Source organism: Thamnophis sirtalis, unplaced genomic scaffold (genome assembly GCF_051295495.1).
Source record: "Thamnophis sirtalis isolate CommonGarterSnake01/CBP01778 unplaced genomic scaffold, rThaSir2_p1.2 scaffold_10, whole genome shotgun sequence".
NCBI lineage: Eukaryota > Metazoa > Chordata > Lepidosauria > Squamata > Natricidae > Thamnophis > Thamnophis sirtalis.
Window position 1 is genome coordinate 25,997,171 of NW_028261390.1, and position 19,510 is coordinate 26,016,680.

Here is a 19,510-nt window from a genome sequence, read left to right on the forward strand (position 1 = left end):
AGTTATGGTAGACCAACATTGTCTTTTACTCAGGTCAGGACAATAAATTTTATTTCATATGGCATACATTTGTCAGGAACTCTTACATTACAGAATAGTCCTGGCAAGTGAATTGCTAGTTTGTTCAGTTTTGTGCTTGCACACTTCTCCTCGGTGTGCCATGGGAGCGTGACCTGGCTTGCACCAGCTGGCTAGCAGCGGTTGGGTTGATGACACCTTCCAGGGCCTCCCCTGCCGATCTCGCCTCAAGTCTGGGCAGGCTCAGCGCCGGCTCCCATTCTCCTTACAAAGTTAACTTTTCCCACTGGTGTGGCACCCATTTATCTATTATCCCAATAATGCTTTCAAATTGCTGGGTGGATAGGGCACAAGCTAGAGGTGAGTGACAGGAACTCACCCCATCCCACAGTGCTACCAGGGCTCAAACCGCCAGAGAGTTTACTATTTCTGGCCAGCAGATCCAGCATCCTTAAGCCGCTTCACCACCATGCCTTTACAGAAGAATTGTAAATGAATATGTTGTGCTAACTTAACGGTTTGTATCTTCTTCCATCTGGAGACAAAAGAAGAGAGAAACCACCAAGTAAGCACAACATATTCATTTACAATTAGTTGCTGGGACCTTTAAAGAGTCAACTCATGCCTTTTAGGATTATATGGTAAAAGAAAACCATCCATTGGCAGATCTAGGTCACATGATATTAATCATTGTGATAAAAATATGTGAAACCTCTTAACATGAGGTAGAATCACTTAAGAACTGTAACTATTGGGTTTGCTAAATCCAGTTCTTATAATTGCCTCTTTCTTTTCTGCTTTTATAGATGCACTGTGCCAATGAGGGACAAAGAAGGAAAACAGGATTATCGGTAATTTCATTTAGGTTTTGTTGCATTCCGGAAAATATATGTGATGAGATTGATGAGTTATGATTTTCCCACCCATTCAATTCTTTTCTTCACCTTAAATACCTTCTGGGGATTGAACGTTTGAAGAAAAGGATCAGATTTGAAAATAAGCAGCAGCTTCCTGCTTGCAGATATTCTTCTACTCAATTTTCTGAAGTCCCGCTTTATTTTCCAGACATACTTTCTAGGCACTTTACAGATATCTATGGAGATTCTCAGTCATCCAGGTCAAGGTTGTTGCAAAGGTGCTTTATTTCAAGAGGCAACGACTTTCTGGCTTCATCAGCTCTGACTTCCATTTCCCACCATCCAGTCAGAGCTGAAGAAGCTTCTTGGATGAGAAGTGAAAGGTCTTTAAAGAAAAACCAGAAAGTCCAGTTGCCTCTTGGAAAAAAAGCACCTTTGGGACAAGCACTTTACAGGGTAGGAGAGAAATACGAGAAGTTGAATTCCTCCATCTTTTCCATTTCATAATTCTGTGAATAAAACCTAGTTATCAAGCCCTGACTACTACAGTTGCTGCTTTTATTTCATTCCTTGCACATGGTCAAAGATCAAAACAACTTAATACGGTGATATAAAATGTGAAATAACAACAAAAATCAAACACAACAGAAGTATCCTAACATTTCCATATTAAATTTCCTTTCTTATGTATAACTAAAGCAATTTCATGCTGCATATAATTCAGTAACTAATTCTTTTTAAAAAACTTTTTATTTTGTTTATGGAAACTTCACATCTTTGCAACAAGTTACACTTTTTTGTATGTCTGTAATGATTCTTTTATCTGTATATATAAGTCTTGTATAACTACAATTTTATATATGTGTGTGCATTTATATTATTTCATACTTCTTTTTTCTTCATTCTATTTATAACATTTTTTAAATATTTTTTTTATTTTTTGTTCTCTATACAATTATAGGTATACATTCACATATTATTCTTTTTTTACATTCATGGTGGTTATACATTCTATATATAACATTCTATATATTCTAGGTGTAACAACATTTATTACATCCATTTCCTATTGTTTATTTTCTACAGTCTTTCGTATTTCTATCTTTTAATCATTTTTCGGTTTTGTAGTTGTTTTTTAATTTGTTGATCTTTCTTACTTTCTTTTTTGCTTTCCTTTTCTCTCCCCCCCCCCTCCTTTCCTCTAGCCAATTATACTATAAATCCCATACGGAGTAATATTCAGATTCTTCTTTCTCGTTTAATTCTTTTGTGAGCCTATCCACCTCTGCACACTCCAATATTTTTGTTATTACATTTTCTTCTGTTGGTGCGTAATTTTCCCAGTTTTACGTGAATGTAATTCTCGCTGCCATGATTATGTGTAATACATGGCATAATCTCAGTAACTAATTCTTAAGCCTTCCTTTTTCTGAATCTTTTTCTCAGAATTTGGATGTTTTTTTAAAAAAAAAATATGGAGAAAATGCTTGTGTTGAATATCATTTTTAATGCTTTTCTTTATTTAAAGTTGCTTTTGAAAACAATGCCTGAAGCATAAATACAGCTTCTGTAAAGAATATATCTAATCATTTGCAGAGAGATGTAAAGCTTGAATTAAGGTTGCAAATCCATTGTTTGGTTATGCAAGGCTGGAACTAAGAGTTTAATCACTATATTTTTTTGACATCTTGAATCAGTATCCTTTTCAATAAAGGCTTTGTCCTTTGATGCTGTCATTCACTTTATAGATGGCAATTGGATTCTTAGCACAACTTCCCTTTTCCATGAAATTGTCAGAGATTCATAACAAGGGGAGTTTCAGCCCATATGAAATGTTCTTAGCAAGTTCATCTCTTCACCAAAGTATAGTACCAATTGAATATCCAATCCCATTTGGCATGAGATGACTAGCATCTATATTGTATTGCTTTTCTGCAGAATAATTTAAAATGATGTCCATTTATTTCTGGTGTCCTGACCTAGGCTTCACAAAATCACGAAGCAGACGCCGTGTCCCGAGAAAACCCCTTTTTATTAAGCTAATGTAAATTCCTCTCATTCACATCTAGCAAAGTCCCTGCAAACAGTCTTTCAAGGGGGAATTTACAACCACAGACCTCATCAGGCTTGGATAGTTGTCAGGCCGATATCTTCCGAATGCAATGCTGTACAAGAAAATAGTTGGCAAAGAGTCTCTGAGAGTCACAAACAAATCTGCATACTAATTAAGCAAATTAATTGTCTCCTGCAAACTCCACTCCCCTTTTGCTCCTCTTTATTCCCTATGGGAGGGGCCATTCACCGTCCACCTGTGCTTTTACTCCCGAGTCGGCCCTTGTTCCTTAACTGTTCCCTTCTTCTGACATCTCTGCGCATGCGCACATCGGGAACAGGCTCCAGCTGTTCTTCTGCCCCATTGATCTCCAACCCTGAAGGCAGCTGATAACTGTCAGACGACCCTTGCACCATCTCTGCCTCTGATGCAGAGCCCTCATCAGAGTCTTCTCCAGACTCCAAGACTGGCCCATGTTCTTCCCCAACCTCCTCACTGTCTGAGTCTGCCACTAGCTCCGCTGGCCATTGGCGGACCACAATATCTGGCTCTGAATGGCAATCATTTAAAAGCTAATGGCTTTCAGAAGACAATTACACCTTATAGATTGGGATTTATCTGTCTCTGATCAGAGGATTGTTCTCAGCTTTGACTTCTTTGTGTGTGTGCTTGGTTGTATTGCCAGTTAGTTCTTATGTAGAACTTCAACCATCTGCATTTTGTATGTAGCACATTTAATTTTAAAAAAATCAAAATAAATGGTTTTTGTTGCTGTTGTTGTTTTCCTCAAGGTTCATGCCTGAGCCAAATCTTCCTCCATTGATTCTTTATGACACTAAATCCTTGCCCACTCATATAAGTGACCAGCAAGTGATAAATATTGATTGGATTCGTGAGACACTTCCAGACCTTCCCAGTGTCAAGAGAGCAAAGTTTGTTGAACGTTACGGGATTCAGATTCAACACAGCTTTATCTTACAGGTAACTCTATTGATCAAATGATCAAGTAAATTAAAGAATGTAAGGTTTTTTTGAGTTTTTTTATATATAAAGTTTTTTATTTTTTCATTTTCATAACATATAATCACATGTATGCTATTACATAGCCAACATCGTATTGTATTATTCAATGTTTACATAAATTCATCTTATTATCTACTCCCAAAAACAATTATTGGCTCTTCTGCTCTCCATACACCATATTTGTACTTTATCCATCACTTTCTTTTCCCTCTCTCCTCCCACTCCCTACCTCCTTTCTTCCCTCTGTCACCCTTTTCTTCTCTACTTCCCCTTCCTCTCTCTTTCTCTCTCCCCTTTTCACTCCTCCTTTCTCTCCTCTTCTCCCCTCCCCACCCTCTCTCCTATCCCTCTCTTCTTCCCTTACCTCTCTCCTCTACTTCACACAAAGAGTGTAAATTTTTCAGGGCTTCATAACACATTTTTAAATCTCATAATGTAAACCTGTCTCTGATAGGTTTCAGAATTCTTTTGAAATCTTATATTTATGGTACAAAAAAATAGGTCTTTGTCATCCATTCTGTCTACATTTAGGTATAAGAACACCCCCACCCCCAATTGTCTTGATACACCAAAACACCCAGATAATCTAAATTCATCTGACTTGTGTGCTTTTCTAAAGTGCATTGAAAAAATACAAACTTCAGGATACACACATACACACACACACACACACACACACACACACTCCCTTTGCTTATTACATTTGGTGCTGCATTTATGCTTTGATAGATTTCAAAGTATATATTATTAAATTTCCACTAGATCACCCTAATTGCAATCAGCACAACAGGTCTTTCTTCCCCATCATGTCCCATGTTGTTTATAGCGTTTTTAAACATCAGCATAATTAGAAAAGTTAACAAGTCCTTAAAATTAGGGCAATACATAAATACCTGTGTTAATTAATTGTGGTACATACTATATCCAGTAAGTCTATAATAAATGAAACGGTGGTGTAAACATAAGTGATGTGCTGAAAATATGTAAGGAATGACATACTGAATACTGTATAACTAGTCTTCAAATTATGGACCACTGTTGAGACCAGAATTTCTGTTGCTAAGCAAGGCAGTTGTTAAGTGAATCATGCCCAATTTTATGACCCTTTTTGCCATGATTGTAAGCATATCATTGTAGTTGTTAAGTGAATCATTAAGCGAATCTGGCTTCCCCAGTTCACTTGGCTTTTTGGAAGCTGGCTGGGAAGGACATTGAAGCCATCATAAATACATGCTAGTTGACCACGTGATCACAGGGATGCAGCTTTGGTCGTATGTTTGAGGATTGTAAGTCACTTTCTTTAGTGCCACTGTAACTTTAAATGTTCATTATACTTGCCAGGAACTAATTGTAGGTAGATAGGTAAGGTAGGCAGGCAGGCAGGCAGGCAGGCTGGCTGGCAGGCAGGCAGGCAGGCAGGCAGGCAGGCAGGCAGGCAGGAAGGAAGGAAGGAAGGAAGGAAGGAAGGAAGGAAGGAAGGAAGGAAGGAAGGAAGATATGAGACAGAGGGAATGTGTGTGTATATATATTTGTCCAGGGAATTAAGGGACCAGAGTAGATAGGCAAAATATTATGTGTCCACACCAAAGTAGGGATTTGGTATTAGATCAGTCCTACTCCCAATTGTAACTGGAACTGAAACAAATAAGAACTTTTTCAATATTGATTTCCTCCCAGCCCCCACTGCAAACTTCTGAAGCTGTTTCAGAGCAATACCATTGTGGGGTTTCTCAGGGTCCTAAATTCCACTCGCTCCTGTTAATATCTACATGGTGTCAGGGAGGTAAATATCATTACTATGCTGATGATATTTAGCTGTACATCTCTATCCTGTGCCAATTAAATGATGTCCTCGTGTTACTTTTCCCATGTTTGGAGGATGTGGAGATCTTGATACAGTATCCATATAGCTTTTCTTGTGGCTCTTTCCCTCAGAATGTACCAGAACTTACTGTATATTTTTCAGAGAAAGGAAATTTCTATGGGCATGAAACAATATTGATTGATTAGCTGCTCTTGTACTTCCCTGTTTCTACATTTTAGTCAGCTACTTGTAGAAATCTGCATCATGGAAGCCATAGAATTGTAATCAATTCCATACCTGTGTTAATCATCTCCATTTAGAAGTGAATTAATGATATTATTATCTAGATAACATCAGCATGATTGGCCAAGAATCTGATCTTTTCTAAATCAAACAGCTTCATCGAAGATTCATGCCATGACTTTTTTGGAACTAGTTAGTATATAGTTTCTTGAACTGCTGGCAATTATGAAGATTGAGTGTATCACACAACAGATGAGTTCAAATCTGAAGATATGGTTTGTTCATGGGAAAGTTGATTTGGTTGTTATGTTTAAATATATTTTCTTTCTTAACAGAATGAAGATGGCTTAATGGATTTTTTTGAAAGCGTTGTGAATGCGACAGAAATGAATCCCAAAAAAGTGATTGGCTGGGTTATAAATAATTTCCTCAGTTACCTAAAATTATATAATATTACTGTAAAAGAAAGGTGAGGTTTTAGATTTTCATTTTGGTCAAACAGATCTTCTATGCCAATAATTACTTTTTCAAACGAATAGCATCTTCTGATGACATACGGGCATATAAATAAAGGATTCGGTGAATGGGCTATCACAGCAATCTGCAGGATTCAGTTTTTCATCTGAATATTTGTTTTGTTAGAGTAGACTTATCCTAAACAGTTGCTAAGGAAGAGAAGATTCACCCCTAGTGAAGTAAAATTTCCCATTATCAAGGTAGGAAGAAAAGAAAGGAACAAAATGTAAAATAAGGAATATCCATAAGAGCCTGATCTCAATTTGGTGCTTTTCAGATAAGAAGAGCTCATTTTCCAATATCTGCAGCTAGCATGGCTGCTTGCCAACATGAGAGTTATAACTTGAACATCTGAGAATATTGTTTTACGAACAGCTATCCATATGCACTTAACAGTATATTAGAATGCAGGTATCAATTATCAGTGCATTGTTTCAAATGAGATATACCACCAAACCTATTGCCAATGCTGACTTGTTAAGTGCAGGATGAAAGCTGGATTATGACATGTTTGATAAAAGCTTAATATGTAATATAAGCAAAGTACTTTGAATCTGAACTTGTATTTCTGAGACTTTCTATGGTCATAGATTTCCAGGATTAACTGTGGCCTTTTGTATGAAACTGTCAGGCCACTTTTCTTAAAGCAACTTTTCTTATGGCTACTCTTGATATTTTTGGGGGGGAGGTGAATGGGTGAATTTGCATAAAGAAATGATCAGACAAAAAAGAATAAAGAAATAAATTGGCAGTTGAATTCTGGAAAAGTGAAGTTGAAAAAGTGGAATGAGGCAAACACATTCATTAGCCTTCTGGTAATTTACTTTTGGGAACTGCCACATCCCCTTTCCAGCAGCAAGCACTCCATAGCAACAATACTTTTTGAGTACGTGACACAAAATATTTTATGAGCCCGCTGAATCAAGAAGGTTATATCATTTCTAATTTGTTTTATTTGCTTTATGGTTTAGTCCAGTCACTCCTGTTCTTTTGGCTGAACTGCTGGACCTGGTATCAAGTAGAAAAATTTCAACTTCAGCAGCCAAACAGGTATTTCTTTGGAATATTATTTTCCAACAGGGCTTCTTTATGTCAAAGTGTATTTCAATCAGTTGCATAATTTATAATTCTCACTCAACTTAAAACAACCCAAAAGGATAGGTTTCTGCTATTTCCACAAACCTTATATCAGAGGTGGTATTCTGTTGGTTCGCCCTGGTTCAGGTGAACTAATAGTGGCGGTGGCGGGAGGCACCACCCATTTGCCCAGACATCATCACAGACGCTCTGTGCATGTGCAGAAGGTTCCGCGCATGCACACGCTCCTGTTCCAAACCGGTAGCAAAGGTAAGAGGATTTCATGCCTGCCTCATATGTATCTTAAAATATTAGGAATAGACAACCAGTATGGGGTGCTGGTATGAGAAATATTTATATATTATCACTTTTTAATATATTATCATATATTAAAAAGTCTTAAATTTTATTTAAACAATGGACATATGGTCTAGCTTCAAGTCCAAATGACAATAAATATACTTCTCTTGGTTTCAAAATTTTGTTTTGGAGATTGGAAGGGTAAAGATCAACTGACCTTAATTGTTCTTCACCAATAAGCTGCTTGAATTATCTACCTTTCACCTATTGTCTTCAGATGATCAAAAGTGAAAATTTGCAGTAATGTGATAGTGTTAAATTGGCAATCAAGAAGTAATGAAGACATATGTGTCCACTTCTACTTTGGGTTAGTCTTTGATTAAAGAATGCTGCTTCTGTGGAGTCTTTAAGTTTTAAAAAATGGAGCAAACTCTGCATACTCATCACATAAAACTTTGGTTCCATCTAAGAGAAAAACATTTTTTTAAAAAAATTGATGTTATAAATGTGTATTTGGCCTTATCAGTTAATTTGTGAATATGATTAGCAAGGTTAATTTATTTGAATCTGTTTCATTGGCTATTTTCACTTCCATTACATTTAGTGTACAATGCAGTACACAATACAATGTGTACAAACAATAGTTGCCTAACTGTTCTTTCACTAAGGTGTCATATGATTTATTTATTTATCTAAACTGATTTTTTTAGTATGACTGAAAATGGTTAATGAAGCAAGTGCAAATAAGATTAACCAAGAGTTATAACTCTCAAGTCCTTATGATTAGCAATATATAATTTTAACGTGTTATTAAGAAGTGTCTTATGAAGTCTGTGTTTAAATTTGCGTATATATATATATATATATATATGTATGTATGTATGTATGTATGCATGCATGCATGCATGCATGCATGCATGCATGCATGCAGTTTTGGCCATTTATTTTTGCTAACCCATTTATTTGGCAAAAGTAGCTTCTCGTACTATTAAGAATATCGTTTCTTTTAGTACAGAGTCCTATGCAGATGGGATGAACAATTACCCCAAATGAACAATTACCCCAAAGTAAAAATTCAAAACTATAAATATACCCATACAGCAACAAATTGCTACCATAAACAGAATAATTAAATAATATAGACTTTCTTAACCTGAAATGCCAAACTTTCAAAGGCAAGAAATGATCCTTCATTAGATAAAATACTTTGGAATGATTCATTTTGGGTACATCTTAGCTGAAAGTAAATATCATGAATTGTTTTATTAATCTGGAGTGTTGATCCCACTATATTATCAGAATGAAACCCATCTGGGATATTACTATTTAGTTTGTTTTAAAATTTAGAAGGAAAAAGTTTAGAATTAACTGTGACTTAGTTTTCAGTTTCTATGACCTATCGCTTCAGCATTCTTTATTTAGATTCATTTTTATTGACTGTATTTTTTTCCTTAAACTATTAAGGTTTTTGTCAGTATGGCAGCCCACTTAATCAATTCAGTAAAAAGATACTAGATAATGGTTCCTTACTCAATGTGATTTTCTAAAGAATAAATAGATAAGCAGATAAGGCAAGACAGGAAAGCATATCTAAACACATTCTCCAGAAAGTAAAAATACGTGGCCCATGGCTATCCTTAATCATTCTTCAAATAATAATTTACTTGGTAGTGATATCTTGGTGTGCAGATAGGACTTTGTCAGAATTTGTTGCAGAAAAATCAAATCCAGAAAGCACACACTGATAACTGATTCAGCTGGATTCATTTACTTCTTTATATACAAATTAACAGATGAATAAATGTACAATACCAATAGTAGATTCTTTCAGCGTGGTTACAAGCAGAATACAAGCAGGAGAGAACAGTTTCATTTCAGAATTCAGAGCAGACAGAGTAGTTTCAGTTTTGATTCTCAGCACAGACTCAGACCTGTTCAAGCTCCCATTGGCTGACTTAATTGCTATACCTATTCATTGGCTGACCTTGTTACCATGTCTCTCCCAGTCATGAATATTCTAACAGATTTGATTTTTATAAATATTTCTGAGTCAGAATGTGTGGGTGGTGATTGTGATATGTTTGGGTTTGTTTTATTTCTGTAAAAATTGCCCACCCTGGACAACCTGTCCTACCAGCTCATATGGTTCAATCTGTATCTAATCATTGTGAGCTCTTCTGCCTGTGCTTTCAAAGTCACACATGCCTCCAAAGCCAAACTGTAATTTTTAATGTAAAAATGACAAAAATCCTGGAATATTTGTAAAGCTATCATACTGAATATTTAAACCGTTTAACCTAAAATTAATTCAATTTCCCTAAAGCCAAGGTGGCGCAGTGGTTAAATGCAGCACTGCAGGCTACTGCTAGATCAGCAGTTCAGCGGTTCAAATCTCACCGGCTCAGGGTTGACTCAGCCTTCCATCCTTCCGAGGTGGGTAAAATGAGGACCCAGATTGTTGGGGGCAATATGCTGACTCTCTGTAAACCGCTTAGAGAGGGCTGAAAGCCCTATGAAGCGGTATATAAGTCCACTGCTATTGCTATTGCTATTGCTATTGCTAAATGTCATTAACTGAAAATCAGTGCTCAATATAATAGTGCTGACTGTAATTATACTACTGGGAAGTTGCTCAGCTCTTTTATCTTCCAAAACAAATGGGAAGACCTCTTACAATGCAGCAAGGCAATGTCCTATATAGTAAAATATTAAATGTCAATTTTAATGAGCACAAGATTGTTATCTTCAGATATTTCAGTCTCCGAAACATCTTTTCTCTGGTACAGCCCTGATTCTCAAGGCATTATTCTTGCACTACAGTCTGGTTGTACTGTACTTATATTTCTTAGGAGTACAAAAATTTTGATCTTAATACTTTATTTAAATCAATAAATAAGTTACATTTGCTGACTATTTTTTCACTTTGGTTTGCCTTTAGGACATACTATTCTTTCCCAACCAAATGCAAATTTTGTACAGTGGTTACTCCACTTTACATTGTTAGTAGGCTGTTGTGGTCCACAGCAGGACCAGGGCAGCTTAATAGAGAATTGAGTCAGCCACAGATCATTGCATTAAATGTACATCTATTATCAACCTATACAAGATACCTTACTAAATTCTAGGACACTATTCTTACATGTTATAAGAAAACTGTGCTGCATTATTATACTTAAGTATAACACAGTAAAACTTAATTCAGTTGTCTAATTTTGTTAAGGAATTGCTAATTATGTGTGAAATTGCTGCATTTGACACATTTTTAGCACATATAAATTAATAGTACAGAATTTCCAGCATGCCAATCATTTTGCATGAGCTGATTGCAATAATCCAAGCATTGTATTATTTTTTTCACTGGAAAATTGAGAAGAAACAGCTGTTTTAAAAGGGCACCTTCTGTCTCACAGCATGTATGTTTGAATCAGAAGCAAGCACAAGGTAGAAACCCTCCAAATAATGTTCCTCTTTTAAGTAGCTGTTTCTAGAGATTGCTACAATGTGTTGTAGCTTGACTACAAAAATGGAGAGCTTTATAACATTAAGAAATAATTATTGCAGACTGATACGTTGTTGCATACAGTTATGCTTTATAGAATGAATAAATTGGTTATAGGTGTTATAGATTTTGCATTACAGGTAGTCTTCATTTAGTGACACCCTAGTTTACCCACTATTCAAAGTTATGACAGTAATGGAAATGTAACTGTGACCAATTCTTGCATTTACTACCTTCTGTAAAGCAAAGGACAGGTGATGTAACATGGTAAGCACAGTTGCAGTTTTGTTTAGTGACTGCTTCACTTAACAATAGAGGTGCCAGTTGAAATTGTGGTCCCTAAACAAGGATTACCTGTATAATCTTCCACAGCTTTGTAATATATGGTTTGGTTTAATTATATAACTCTATTCCTTTTTCTTGCACTGATCAGAAATTGTCTCCTGTGACTGTTTAGCCAACAATTCTGTGGGAATGAATTTTGCTATTTCATTTGATTGTGACATACGCAAATATGTCATCTGTGTTATCCTCCCCAGTCCAAGCTTCACAATGTATTCATAATGATGAACAGAGAATCCAAATAATCCTCTTATTAAGCGCAAAATATGCCCTAAAGGTTAAAAGATTCAGTTCACTATATTCAAACCATGATGTTGACTATATTCATACCCATTGATTAGCATGTAATGTAGGATGTGGTTCTTTTATTTCATTTAACCTCCTTTTCCAAGTAATTGGATAATCCTAATTTTTTATAAAACTGACTGACGAGTTGATACTATTTTCTTTAATATTATCAAAAATGGGGGAGAAGGAAAATGATTGAATTGTAGAAAACCCAAACTAAGAAGTGTTTTCTTATATAAAGACTCAGAACATTTATGAGCTAAAGCAAAAGTCCATTCAAGCCAGGAACCAGGAATGACTATGAATGCAGTTTTTGTTTTTGGTCTACCCTACAAGTCAGTGTTGATTGCTGGTGACCGGCTGGACTGGACAAGGCCCTGCAGATTTCAGAAGTAGTTTGCCATTGCCTTCTTCCTAGGGCTGAAAGAGACTGTGACTGGCTCAAAACTTCATGCCAGGATTAGAGCTCACAATCTTCCAGTTTCTAGCCTGTTGTGTTAACAACTACAACAAACTGACTGCCACTGAATGCTATTAAAATGTAGGGAAACCTTTAAAACAACTCAGGACAATAAAAATGTTTCCTAACTCTAAAGTAGTGGTATTGTTACTGCTATTAGCTGTGTTTTAGCATAACTGAAAAGATGAAACAGGAGTTGCATGATCTTTCAGGAGGGCTCTAGGCAAAACTAAAACAATCAAAGCAATTTGGAATGAAAATAATAAATAGGACACAACTATAAAATTTCTAATCAGCACAGAAGTCTCCTTATTTGAAGAAGTAAAATAGCATTTGAATTAAATTAATTAAATTAAATTTTAAATTAAACCAAACCATGAATTTTCTGCCCATCTAATCTCGGGGTGTTTTTTGGTTTTTTTTAGTAACAAGCCTTAATTGCTTGTCTTTTTCTTTTTACTTTCTTTGCCTTCTCAACTCGATCTTGCTTTCTGAAAGACAAGAGGCATGTTTCAGCCACCAATTTTCTTTTATCTTGATGCTGCAGGTGTTGGAAGAGATGTGGAAGAGGGAGGAGAAGTCTCCAGCTCTGATTGTAAAAGAAAAGAAACTCGATCTAATCCTGGATTGGAATGAACTTGAGACCATCTGTCAGACTGTGATGAGAGACCATCAAAAAGAGGTGATATTGATCACAGACCAGGGAAATTGGGAAGAAAGAGGTTTTGACACTTTAGGGTGGCTGGTGGAGATACGAAATGTAAACTGCCTTTGCCATTCAGATTACTATGTTGTTTGACAACTCTTGAGAGAGGGGAAAAATGGAACAAATTGCTTTGTGACACATGAAATGGCCACAAAAGACAGAAACTGTCCTAACAACTAAGATCTGTTTGCTGGGGATGTCTCAGATTACATGACTTGAATGCTTTCTGGACAGCAAAGTGGCATTTCCCTTTTATATAAGCGGTGTAAAAACAATCCTGCTTGTTCTTGAACATATAGCACAATACTGGTTTTTCTGAAGCCTCTAAAACAGCTATGCTGGCTGGGGGATTCTGGGAGTTGAAGTCCACAGGACTTCAAGTTGTCAAGGTTGAGAAACACTGCTCTAAAATAATGCTGGCTGGGGGATTCTGGGAGTTGAAGTCCACAGGACTTCAAGTTGTCAAGGTTGAGAAACACTGCTCTAAAATAAAAATTCTTCAAAGATGCAGCTATATTCCACGAGAAGAGTACTCCACTCCTCTATTTACAACAGCCACCAGGCTTGAAATTTTGGGCTTGGAAAACCTAGAGCTACAAAGTCTGACCTAAACGTAGTTCACAAAATTATCTGCTACGACGTCCTACCTGTCAACAACTATTTCGACTTCAACCACAATAATACATGAGTAAACAATAGATACAAACTCAAGGGAAACCGCTCTAAACTCGATTGCAGAAAATACGATTTTAGCAATAGAGTGGTCAATGCCTGCAAGGCACTACCTGACTCTGTTGTTACATCCCCAAACCCCCACAATTTTAACCTAAGACTGTCTACTGTTGACCTCACCCCATTCCTAAGAGGTCCGTAAAGGGGGCGTCCATAAGCACACCAGCACGCCTAATGTCCCTTTCCTACTGTCCCCAGTTATTCGTACCCACTTACTGTGTTCATACTTACGTTTATACTTATACCTGTTATCTTTTATATGTTTTGACAAACTAAATAAAATAAATAAATAAAAATATAGAAATAATGTTCAGCACAATCAATCATAACCCATTGTGTCTTAAACTTCTCTATTTAGGTGGCAGAGATAAAGAGTGGCAACCTGAAAGTCCTGAATTCCATAATTGGACACGTCCAAAGAACCACAAGAGGACGATCAGATCCTGTAACTGTGAAACAAATTCTAGAGAAGCTGCTGTCATAGAGGACTAAAAATTATGTGTCTGATCTACTGTGTTTAACATTCTGAATAGCATCAAACCATTATGTAAGTTTTAATGCAGTGCTGAGACCAATTTATCATTTTTAGCCATTTTTCTGGGAGGGGAACATGTTAGGTTATTATCCTCTTATGTCCCTATAAATTCAGAATATAAAGTCCACAAAGAAGGGAAAAGACTGCAGTGTGCATAAGTTTTCTGTTTAAAAACCTGCTTTTATAATATTGTGGCATATAGCAAAAATTATACATTTTTGATAATATTAACTATATCCTTTTAATGTAGCTTCTTATAAATGAATAATTTCTAGTCTGTCTTCAAAGAATTCAACAGAATTAGCAGATGAAGCAGGTAGATTCATTTTTTTAACTAGCATAATGAATCTTCTCGCTCCAGACATTGTTATTTCTTACAGACTCAATTCTGCAATGCTTTACTGACTTAAGCCTTGTGGCACGTCTCTAAACATTTTCATGCTATTCCAAAATTTTAAGTTTTTAAAGTTTATTTATTTTTATTTTTTTACCTCACGTTTATTATTTTTGTAAATAACTCAAGACTCTGAACGTACCTAATATTCCTTCCTATGTTCCCCACAACATTTCAAAGTCAAGAATAAACTGAATGTATGTTAACGGAAAATCTTCTCAATTTTCCCTAGAAGGGATCATCTTCTGAATCTTTGTGTTGCCATCTGGTGGTCAGCCAGAAGAGGATTTTTTTAGGACTCTTAAGACAATAGGTTCAGACCAACTGAAATAGCAAAAAAATAATATTTTATTGAATAATAAGAGCACAATAAAGAAAGAAAGGTATACCAATTTGTATCTCGTCAGTTACCAAAAATGAAAAGAGAACCTGGAGCTCTGAGTTGCACAAAATTTATTTTCCCAGGACTTAATTCTCCATTGATGTTTAAACTGTTTATAGGATTTCACCACCTTTTTATACTTAAGATATAGGAAGTGGAAACAGCAGCACAAAAAGGAAACAGACCATCTGTACAATAATTTCAAACAAAATGGATACTTTTACAACTTTGTCAAAAATAATACAGTATTCTACTACATGCATAAAGGCTATTTACTGTTTTTGCAAGATGGTAATCAAGAGAGATGTGCAAAAGAATACATACACAAAACAAACTGAATTCGGGTAACCTGTGCTTGAATGCCAAATATGAATTTTTGGTCTGGATGCAGAATGAAATCGGGCTATTATTGTTGGGTTGGGGTGTTCAACAAATTGAGTTGGTTGTTGCAGGCAGAAGTGAGTTTTTGTTTGCTTTTGAAGTTGGATAAATAGAGAAAACCCAAACTGAAGGGCTTTCTTGATTTGGTTTGGGCCTATAATGCTAGTGGTGATGTATGCAATCAGTGAAAGATGAAAAGATGGAGGCTAACCTTTTGCATGGCTGTTTTGACTTTATGAGGAAGCCATGCTTTTTCTTCCCTTCAGCCAAGTGGACAGCAACAGCAGTACCTGACAAGGAGACAGAGAGAGATTGGGGCAGGTGAGCTCTGGGGAGCTTCTAAGACCAGGGCAGTAAGAAAACCATGCACAGGTGCAGAAGGCAGTAATCCAAATCTTCCCCTGGCCAATTTGTATAAGATCTCTCAGGATCCCTCCAGGTGGGGCGACACAAAACTTTTCAATTTTGTTTAACTTAAAGTATGATGCATCCAAAACAGTTTCTCAGAAATTGTATGCCGTTGGAAACAATTTCCATTTAAACCTAAGCTAGCAATAATTCTAGGAACAGCACTTACCGTATAAATCAGAGGGTTTCCATTAAAAAATGCTACATTTAAAATATCCCATTTCACATTAAGGAATGTGAAAATGTGTTCTCTGACCAGTTTTTTTTTTTTAAAAAAACCAAGCAATCATGCTGCATGCTTTCTGAACCTATCTATAATGATCTTGTTTTTCCCATAGTGCTGCTTTTGCATAACACTCAGTGCAAAAGCATTGTTGTAATATTTTGAACTTATGAACACCATAATTGTATATTGTTATCAATAAAAACTTACCTCAAAGTGTGTGGTGCTCATCTTCATAAATATATATTTATATTAAAAATTGCTGGAAGTACCCCGGGCTCCACCTGGATAGGTGGAATTTAATAAAATGGTTCATTTAAATTGTTAGAGAATGCTGTTAACGCAACACTAGTGAAAAAGTATTTCAGAGATTGCTTACTTCTTAAATGCCTTTTTTGGTATAGTACCCATCACTGAATTATCCCAAATAGCTTACTTATGCAAGCAATCCAGAGCCACATTAACCAAGATGCAATTTTCCCTTTCCCTGAGATGGCATTTATATCAGAATAATTACAACACTACAGCTTGAATTAGTGCTATAATCATGGCTGGGTAATTACAGCAGTACACTGCAGCACTCGATTTCAGAGCCTTCTGAAAGATTTGTGGGCTTTTGATGTGTGAAATGCAGCCCAGAATAGTTTTCCTAGGTCTTATATTCACAGGAGTACATTGTCTGCTCACAGCATTTTTGTGACTGTAATATTTACTTTCCAATGTTCATCATTTTACTGTTTTCTACTGTTAAAAGATTTCTCTAGTAACTCATAACAGTAGCTCTATATAGTAAAAGGGAAATATAAATTGCTGAGGTCTCTTTGTTTATAGAGTCTTAGCTCCCTCACTCCCCAAACTCAAAGCAGCCTCCATGAATATCAAAATGGTTTCTCCATGCGGTTATTAGAGGGGCCCACACTCATCTCAATGGCACCTAAATGACATAAAGGTCACCCCAGAATCACAGTGAGTGTGGTGGGAAAAATATTTAATCAGCGTTGCCCCATCACACAAGGTACCGTTTGAATTCAAACTAGAGGTAGTCCTCAACTTACAACCATTTATTTAGTGGCCATTCAAAGCCACAATGATACTGAACAAAGTGACCTATGATTGTGCTTTACACAACCCTTGCCGCATCCCGTGGTCACATGATCAAAATCCAGCTAAATGGCAACTGGCATGTATTTATGACAGTTGCACTGTCCCGAAGTCATGTGATCACCATTTAGTCATCTTCCCATCCGGTTTCCAACAAGCAAAGTCAGTGGGGAATCCAGATTCATTTAACAACCCTATGATTTACTTAACTATTGCATAATGATTCATTTAACAGTTGTGGCAAAAAAAAATGTAAAATGGGGCAAAACTCAACTTAGCTCACTGTTTTGCTTAGCAACAGAAATTTTGGGCTCCATTGTGGTTGTAAGTTGAGGACTGCCTGTAACATGGTAAAATTATCGTCTCCTAAGTGCACTATATAACCATTAAGGAAATTTACTGTGTTTTCACCCTGCCATTTTAAGGCTTATGAAAAATGCAAATGGAGAAAACATGTTTCTTTCTTGGGGAACTGCTATTACAAGTATATTGCAGGGCTACTGCTGTAAGAGCTTTTATTCAAAAGGACATTAAAAACAATACAGACTGGTTTCACAAATGTGATTTTTTTTAGTGCTTCAGAAGGAAAATGCAGCAGCCCTTGTGTCTGTCAGACTTTGAGGAGCAAGGAAGGATGGCGATATCTTTTCTTCACGTTTTAGACTTACCTTTTTCCTTTTCATTCAAACCCTATCTGTTCTCAATCTGCATTCAGTGTTGTTGTTTTTTATTTGTGCTAGCAGGAGGAGGGAAAAATTATAGATGCCTTTTTTGCATAATGGTTGGTATGTGCAGATTGAAGATTGGTGAAAGACGCTTATTTTATATGCAATTCATTTTAATTAGTAGGGAATTCAATTACATTTAGTTTTGTTCTACCTTTTTTAAAGTATGGCTTTTGGCACATTGAACCTTATCATATATATGCCTTCTGGCATATCTTCTACATAATCATATGTATATATATATAAACAAGTTTCACAAGCAGACATTCACTGGAGTGTGGAAAGAATCTACAGAATTGGTTACAGCTCTAGTTGTCAATCCTATTGACGAGGAAAAAAGTAGGCATTACATAGGATTTATGTCTGTGTGTCTAAGGATTGCCCTCCGTTTTCCCAGATGCTTTGATGCTAAGTCCATGATGACGAATCTATGACACGGGTGCCACAGGTGGCGTGCGAAGCCATTTGTTAGGGTATGTGAGGCTTTGCCCTGTCAGCTCCAGCACACCAGCTGACTTTGGCCATCATGTTTGGGAGTTTTTCGCCCTCCGGCACTTCAGGGAACCCTCTGAAGGGCCTCTGGGTGGGGGGCAGTGGAGTCCGTTTTTGCCCTCCCCAGGCTCCTAGAAAGCTTCTGGAGCCTGGGGAGGGCAAAAAATGGGTCAATTGCATGCCAAAAGTGGGGGGAGGGCGGGGGTCGCACACACACAGGGAGTCGTGCACATAGAATTATGGGTGTGGGCATGCCCATGCACGACCCTCCTGCGCTCCCCTTGCTTTTGGCAAGCGATGGCTAAAAGGTTGACCATCACTGTGCTAGGTGCTTACTTTGCCAGTACAGAAACCTCCCCAATGTCGGCCACTCAGTGTAGGCATCAGACAGCAGAGCGAACTACTCAGTCTACCATATACAGTAGTTCAACACCCTGTGCTCTGCAAGAATGAACAACTGGCAAGCATCAAGCATCCCTGTGGTTGGCCGCTCATCATCACAGCCAGCTGTGCTAAGGGAGATGCAGCTGTTACTGCTTAACAGGGAGGGGATTTGAACTTGTCAGTTTTTGATTGCTGGATATACTTTTGGGATTTCCTTGTACATTCCCAGATTTGGCTTGCTTCTGCTCACGTCTTGAGCTTTCGGACCTCCTGATGCTTTTCTGACCAGAGACTGCTAGAGTTGCTTTAAGTCTCTTTCTCATTTCTCAGCAAACTTGGCATGCAAACATAAATCCTGTATTCAATTTCCTGTTTTGTTGTCTTGGCATTCTTTGCACTATCTGCGTACATATTTTTTCACACCTTGCTCTTATCTAATTGCTAATCTCTTACCCAAGCACATTTTTAATGTATGCTTGCCTCTGGCACTTCAGAAAGAGTTGTGCATGTACACATCGACAAACTCTCAAGCAGATTCCCTAAAATTCTAGATCATCTCTTCAAATA

General features: G+C 36.9%; 1 protein-coding gene and 1 long non-coding RNA gene across 2 annotated transcripts in view; one reads left to right on the forward strand and one right to left on the reverse strand.

Moving 5' to 3' along the window:
• GATB (glutamyl-tRNA amidotransferase subunit B) overlaps nucleotides 1–16,457 on the forward strand; it is a 39,578-nt gene extending 23,121 nt beyond the window's left edge. Inside the window, exons 8-13 of the mRNA XM_014068499.2 lie at nucleotides 825–869; nucleotides 3,720–3,909; nucleotides 6,334–6,467; nucleotides 7,486–7,564; nucleotides 13,028–13,162; nucleotides 14,277–16,457. Coding sequence (XP_013923974.2) covers nucleotides 825–869; nucleotides 3,720–3,909; nucleotides 6,334–6,467; nucleotides 7,486–7,564; nucleotides 13,028–13,162; nucleotides 14,277–14,402 — 709 coding nt within the window. The 3' untranslated portion in view covers nucleotides 14,403–16,457. The remainder of the gene's footprint in view (nucleotides 1–824; nucleotides 870–3,719; nucleotides 3,910–6,333; nucleotides 6,468–7,485; nucleotides 7,565–13,027; nucleotides 13,163–14,276) is intronic.
• On the reverse strand, nucleotides 16,238–16,654 carry LOC148043816 (uncharacterized). Its single transcript, XR_015697877.1, has 2 exons — nucleotides 16,514–16,654; nucleotides 16,238–16,451 (listed from the first exon to the last, which is right to left on the reverse strand). It is a non-coding gene; the product is annotated as an uncharacterized LOC148043816 (long non-coding RNA).
• Nucleotides 16,655–19,510: the final 2,856 nt, after the last annotated feature.